The following is a 7,357-nucleotide window of genomic DNA, read 5'->3' on the forward strand; positions in this document are numbered from 1 at the left end:
CAGAGGTGAACCAGTTGCATACACAGCTCGAGCAAGACATTCATCAGCATTTCTCTGACTACGTTCCTCCATTGAGTAAAAAAAAAAATCTGATTCCAGGAGGACCATGAGCTGTTGCTATCGATAAGGTGTCTGATTCATAATTTTCACCTCTAATAGAAGTAGAGGGACTTTTGTCAGAGCTTGTTTGTTGTAAGCACTGAGGGAACTTTATGCACTTGGCCAGATGATTCTTGCATTCTTTACATATGATTTGGCACTGTATTTGCAAATGTACACAGCTTTTCCTTCAACATTAGCTGCAGTGAAATGTCTCCACACATCAGATGGTGCCTGTGACGCCACAGGCACCATCTGATGTGTGGAGACATTTCACTGCAGCTAATTCCCTGTAAAGAAAAGGAAAAATTAGTTTTTAAAAAACGAATACAATTCCATGTACAGATAAATAGTTAAGCCGTTAGATTAAACAACTCTTTATAAGATAAATGTTTTAAAATGAAACATGTATGGAAACAGGTGAATTAACACTCCTCAGTTAGCAAGCTAAAATCCACATGGTAGCAAAAACTAACTATCTGAAACTTAACAGGTTACAAATTATTTAAACACACTTTGCTGTAGGCTACAATTTTACTCATTAACAAAAATGTCATGTAAAATATATTCACCCCACCTAGTATTGTAATCAAAACTTACCAGAAAGCATGTAGTCCTTGGCTCAGACAGTGTAGTAGTGTGGGCTCAATAGCATCTCATTGATGTGCAAGATCTTGAGAATCAGCTGTACATGTGATGGAAGAGTGCACTGTGCATGTGATGGAAGTGTGCACTGTGCATGCAGGGGGCTGCAATTCCATTGAATTGGCGATAGTTTAACCAAAATATGCCACAAGACCTAGAATTGCCTTGTATATCCCACAAAAAAAGTTTACTGTTATAAAGCAAACTTTGTTTTTATGAATTTAAGCAAAATTCCCCAAATTCCTGGGCTTAACTTCCCATGGAAAATTTCCTGAATAAAGGTCCCGACCCTTTGCAACTCTAGTCACCAGACAACAACCCATTACTTTTGCATCAGTCACATTTATTTTCCGAGCTGACTTCCTGTGGAAACTGGTTGTTCGGTTAACAGATGCGCATTGTGTGAGGCTGCCTGTTGTGCACCTGTTGCAGTCCAGCCTGTCATTGCATATATACCAGTAACCTGTGCCTATGCTGTCTGTATGTTAGTAGTCAGTCCTCTGTGATAGAGATGGGATTTGTGGTCCAATATTGCAGACACGGTTTGGACTGTGATAAGCTCTTAACCTCTCTGCCCCTCTCCTCCCTCCAGCTGATCTCATCCATCCCCACCAAAAGTCTGAGGTTCCTGAAGTCTGCCGGCCACGGCACCCAGAGGCAGGAGATCCCTGACGAGGAGCTGGAGGACATGGAGGAAATGGAGGAGATCGACCACGCCGAGCGCGAGCTGCGCCGTGGACAGATCCTCTGGTTCAGGGGCCTCAACCGTATCCAGACTCAGGTAATGTCCTCCTTGACCGCGTCTCCACCGATGTCCACCAAAGAGGAATCACAAGCCATAAGGTTAACTCTACGCACTTCTCATCCCCTTTCCCTTTCTCTCAGCACTTTGAGAGAACAGCTGGCATGTTCCCCTCAAAATCATTCTTATGACTTGGATTTTCTGTTTGCTTTGGAAAGCTCAAGCAAGGTCCTTTTTGCCTATTTCTATTTCTCTTTCTAACAAGCCAAGTTGAACATGATAATGTGATGGTCAATGAAGAGAAGCCCCTTTTATGTGATACTGAGAAGACCACATGCAGAGCAGGTACAGGTATCTTAAAGGGCCAGGAGTGAAAGGTATTTGAATATGGGAGGATTTTTTTTAATGAGGAAATGTAAAGCGTCAGACCAGGCTCGGGGAGAAACCTTCAGATCAGTGCCTTTCACCCCCTTTCTCTCTCTACTGCTATATCTCTCTGAGTGGGGGGAAATATACCTTTCTATTATATTTTGGTGCCTTTTCTCTCACCTTTCTCTGGTTTCTTTCACTCTTGGTCTCCTCTTGTTCTCTCGCCCCTCTCTCGCTCTGCCTCTCTCTCTCGTCTCTCTCGCCCTTCTCTCTCGTCTCCTTCGCCCTTTCTCCCTCGCCCTTTCTCTCTCTTCTCCTCTTGCTGTGGTTTCTGGGCTCTATCCTCTCCTGTCACCCTCTCTGATTCCTTGCAGATGGATGTAGTGAGTGCCTTCCAGAGCGGAAGCTCCTTTCAGGAGCGCCAGCTAAGGCGGCAGCCCTCCACCTCCAGCCAACAACAGCACGATGTAACCAATGTTTCTAGCCCTACACATGTAGCCTTTTCTACTACTGCCACTGACGCCAACACCGCTTCTTCCACTGTGGGGTGTGAGTGTGTGTTTCCTTAGTGCATGAAAATCTAACATCTTCCTCTTCTACTCTCTCGCCTAACGTTGAATTCATTCACTCTTACTTGTCCCTTTTCTTTAAAAAATACAAAAAACAACCATATCTTCCATGTTGCTTGGTAACATAACTGCTGTATATGGATGTACTGTAACACCCACAAGGTCACCACGAGTTCTAAGGGCTTTTTCTGTGTCACATCTTGTTTTCTGTTCCTGCTTCTGCTTCATTCTCTGAAGATAGAGGTTGAGGGAGGGAGGAGCTAGAGGAACATTGGATTGACGTTGTTGTCTGGTCACGTCTGCTGCTGTGCCCCTCCCCCCTGGCTGGCCCCCCTGGCTACTTAGCGCTCTTGTGGGCCTTGTTGTCGCAGCTCTGGCCCCTCTATAGTAGCTGTGTAAATGTTTTGAGTATAAGCCCATGGTCACGGTAGATGGTAGTGCTTAAAATCCCCCCCAAAAACAGAGGTTGTCTCTGACTGAGCATAAACAAGTTATTTCTCTCTCCAAATGTAAACACATTGTCAATGTTTTGGTTACGTTGGTCAACGTTCACCGCCTAACCAATAATGAATGACCTTTCCCATTTTAGACCGGACTGGTTCTTTCTCAGGGTCTTTCCAGGGTGAAGTCCAGTCCAGAGTGTTAAGTCGGTCTGGGTATTCTAGCCACCTTGTCGCTCCACTAATAGACAATCAGTGGAACATTGCGGGGGCTGCTGTACTGTGTGCAGGAGGCTCCTGGAATGTCTGTGTCCTCTCCTCTGCGGAATGGAATTTCGGCATCCCGCAAATAACCAAGTCCCTTCCCAAATGAACCTTCTTTCCTTAGACCCAGACTCAGGGCTTTGATGTGTTCTGAGTGTACTAACTGTTCTCTACCAGGGAGTGTGTCTGTGTGACCTCAACTGGTCTCTTTCAGACTGGCTGACCTGCAGTTGCAGACATGGATTGTATTATAACTGCTGTGATGTTTCTTCAGAGGCTTTGAGACTAGGGTGTTTTGACCATGTTTCTCTTTGGTTATAAGCCACATCTCCCTACTAAATGATGAACCCTCTCTTTCCAGGTGCTTCGCTGATGAGAGAACCCTTAATATTTAGGATTGATATCATTTGATGTACTTTTTGTGTGTGTACTGTCCACTGTTTCCCCCCCTTCAAAAATTAAGCCAACAAGCACCCGAATCTTACTGACTCCAACCATATTCCTCCTTAGATTCTGTGAAATGTGTCATGGGCTATACTCAAAGGTTTACTACTGTTGAACACAAGGTAGCACCGCTCTGCATGGGTTCTGTCTCTATAGTCTGAGTGTTTCTTGTGCTGTTGCGTATCTAGCTATATATCAGCTTTAGACCTGCTTGGCTGCTGCAGTTTTTGTTTTCTCCACAACAGAATCAGTGACTGACCCTCCTCACCCTGAGCATGACCAAAATAACTAACCTATCTGTGTCCAAGCTTCTGTCCTCTATGAATGTGTTCTCATCTAGAACATGTCTCCATTTTTCTTGCATTTTGAATCATTAGGATTTTTGGAGCTGGATTTTTTAGTGATATTTTTTACTACTTTCCCTACTACCACCACCCCTCCTCCTCTCAATGGTTTGTTGAATACCGAGAGGAGTTTTCTTGAGGTGTGAAAGCCGATGGTAAGAGATGGTCCCACGACCCATTAACTTTTGACTGGTTTCTTCCACCACTCAGTGCTCAGTCTCAGTCCGAGGAAAGATGGTAACAAAAGAGATCAGGGTTTGACGACACAGTTTGACTGTAGCCTCCGGGACTAGTCCTCACTGCATACTTGCACGTCTTGAGAATTTCACAACAAAATCAATGGTGTTTTTTCATGTACCCCTTCCCAAACTCACCGCAATTTACCCATTTTTTTGTGTGTCCATGGTTTGAACTGCAACTGAAAATGCAAAATGTATATGTGTGCATGATTCTATGTTGAGACTGACTGTGTCCCCCTTACCCTCCCTCACCCAACAGATTCGGGTGGTGAATGCATTCCGCAGCTCCCTGTCCCCCTATGAGGGGCTGGAGAAGCCAGAGTCACGCAGCTCCATCCACAACTTCATGACCCACCCAGAGTTCAGGATAGAGGACTCGGAGCCCTCCATCCCCCTCATTGACGACACCGACGCCGAGGACGATGCCCCCACCAAGCGCAACTCCGCCTCCCCCCGCAACGTCACGCCTACCCCTCCTTCCCCGTCACTCTCGCCGACGCCCTCGCCCAACCAGAACAATAATGCAGTGGAGAGCGGCAACAACCACCTCTACGTGGAGGGCAACAAGGCAGCAGGGACCCCCTCGGCCCCAGGGAGCCCCTTACACAGCCTGGAGACCTCCCTCTGATTCTGAGCCAACCCTCAGCCACTACTACTACCACCACAGCCACGACGAGGAGCGACGGCAGAGGAAAGAAGGGGTAGAAGGGAGAGCGGATAGTCTTCTGTAAGCTTCAAGCTTGTGCTGGACTGAAATGAGCAAACATTCTCGAATGTAGTGTTTGGTTTTTATTTAATTAGAATTTATTTTTGTTCTTAAAAATAACCCTCGGGCAACGCGAGGGCTTCTTTTGTCTCTACCCCTCCCTCATTGATAACTTTTAGGTTGTTCTCGGTGCAAGAGGGGTGGATATAGACTCAGATTGAAAGTGACCTGTTTTTTTTATTCATATTATTTTAATGAGAGGGGGAGGGGTCCTCCTCCTGGCTTGAAGATCAGCTGGAAGAAATGAAAGATGACATTTAGCTTCTCTTTATCTGAATGGTGTTGTATATTTATGTCTTTGGCCCTTGCTCATTCAGAAACGTTTTTTTCTGCTCCATTGGCTGTTAATATTTTTAATTATTTATGTTTTTGGAAAAAGCAGGTCTGTTTACAAAGTTTGTAGATACTTTTTTTCTGTTTGTAGACGAAAGAGCTTCCTGACGTACGATGCAGAAAAACGAGGGCCAGAGTAAAACATTGAATAAGAGGACTATTTCAGATACTGCTGTATTTTCAGGAAAAAAAGGGTGTTTCTATTGAAACTGAACTATTTTTGCCTGCAATTTTTATTTGTTATATATTTGTAGATAAATAGAAACCTTCTAGCCAAACAGATAAACACTAAGGCTTGTATAGCGAAGAGGTCCATTGGGGGGTGGAGAGTTTCAACAGGAGAAGGAAGGAGTAAGAACCCCCAGGGACTATCCATTCACATTTCTATAAATATTTACTACGTTCATTGCTTTAGCAGTTTCAATGTTCCGTTTTTCTCGTTCACAGGGAAGCTCAAAAGTCCTGTTTCTCATTTAATTGTGGGTTAAGGGGAGGGGTATTAAAATCCTAGTATATATTTTTTTTCACGTTTAAGAGTTCATAAAGGGAGTTTGGCAGTTGGTCATCACATTGAGAATCAGTTCTGTTTTTTCTTGTCTTTTTTTCACTCAGCGAAACTTCAGTCCCTGCCAATGTACAATATTGAAATTTGTTTACTCAGGCATAGAAAAGGGTTGAATTGAAAACGGATTCTATAAATTAAGAAAACATTTTAACTTCACATTTTTGGTCTTTAGGTAGTAAAATGTTGTATTGGTAAAAATAAAAGCAAGTGGATTATTTTCATATTTCATTCAATTATTTTCATTTATTTTTATGAAAACTTAAATTTCACCCAATATATGGTTTGTTCACATTTTTAAACCCCCCCCCCCCCCCCCCCCAATAAGACTCCTTTTACAGTCATAAATGTTGCTGCATTTGACTTGTTTGTAGAATATTTTTGACACCTGATATACTGGAAAAAGTAAATTGACACATTTTTTAAGAATAAAAAGTCTAGGCATACATACACTGGTAACTGCACAGGGGTACTTTGTTTCAGAACACCTCCCTTGGGAACATTTTTATACAGACAACCATACAAATTGTACCTTTGTATTTTTATGGAAACGCAGACGATAACTTTCAACCTACTGAACCAGAGTTTTGGGGTTTGACACAAATTACACATTGGAACATTTGGGGTGGGGTGGGGCACTCACTAAAAAGGGTTGTGATTGGTTCTGATAGGAATATTTTTCTCAGGGTGGTAAATGGTATGAAATAAGATTACTAGGCTTTTATATAGGCCTGTGGTCAAAATACTAACACATTTTTTTATGTTGTGAAGTAGCTTATCAGCCATGTTGGGTTGTTTTTGTTTCGGCAGCAGGGTGCAGATTCTGACTGTTAAATCCCTCACCTGTTTAGACCTCTCACCTTAGCTGGGTGTAGGGGGCCAAGAGAGAGGGCGGGGGGGGGTGTATGTTGAGTAGTTGCTCAATGACAATTATATATTGGGAAGACGTTTTTCTTGTTTTTACAACAACAAAAAAGCAGCTTGAAATTGCAAAAATGTAAAATGGGAATAAAAAAGAATCCATAGGTTTTTGTTCTGTAGATTCTTCCTCTAACGGGAATGAATGTTTATCCATCTGTTTTATGGATTATCATTTTTTTATCTTAACATTTGGAAATAAAAACTACTTCATGTCTGTTTTTCTTGAGTAATTTAAATGATTATCGTGATTGGATTTACATTTGAAACTTGAGTAATGTGTATGGTTTTTAAAAATAAAAAATTGATATTTAGCCTAAATAGAGCCATGTTTTTCATTTATCATGAGTAAAAGGCCACTTTAAAGAATAAAAAATAAAAAAATCCTAATCCTGTATTTTGGCTGAAAATGGCTCATAAATAGCCTGTGCACGCGCACATGGAAAAGTATTGCTCAAATCCAACAAACTGGAATAGAAGGTTGCTGATGAAGTTTGAAATGACACACTTTCATGTGTGATGTGTAAGACGTGGATCACAGAGCTTTGCCGTTTCGGATCCTTCATGTTTTATCTGTGCGCCTGCATCTGAATGAGGTTTATCTCTGGTGAGATATGTTTCTC

General features: G+C 42.6%; 1 protein-coding gene across 6 annotated transcripts in view; it reads left to right on the forward strand.

The window, feature by feature from the left end:
• The window catches only part of atp2b1a (ATPase plasma membrane Ca2+ transporting 1a), a 53,570-nt gene extending 46,615 nt beyond the window's left edge, over nucleotides 1-6,955 (forward strand). For 3 of the 6 annotated variants that reach the window (XM_031815337.1, XM_031815339.1, XM_031815338.1), the window contains 3 exons: nucleotides 1,337-1,525; nucleotides 2,230-2,322; nucleotides 4,415-6,955. In XM_031815337.1, coding sequence (XP_031671197.1) covers nucleotides 1,337-1,525; nucleotides 2,230-2,322; nucleotides 4,415-4,783 — 651 coding nt within the window. In that variant the 3' untranslated portion in view covers nucleotides 4,784-6,955. Of the gene's footprint in view, nucleotides 1-1,336; nucleotides 1,526-2,229; nucleotides 2,405-4,414 lie in introns of all 6 variants that reach the window. The other 3 variants (XM_031815340.1, XM_031815341.1, XM_031815342.1) reach the window with 2 other exon arrangements.
• The last annotated feature ends 402 nt before the right edge of the window (nucleotides 6,956-7,357 follow it).

Source organism: Oncorhynchus kisutch, unplaced genomic scaffold (assembly GCF_002021735.2).
Source record: "Oncorhynchus kisutch isolate 150728-3 unplaced genomic scaffold, Okis_V2 Okis09a-Okis19a_hom, whole genome shotgun sequence".
Taxonomy (NCBI): domain Eukaryota; kingdom Metazoa; phylum Chordata; class Actinopteri; order Salmoniformes; family Salmonidae; genus Oncorhynchus; species Oncorhynchus kisutch.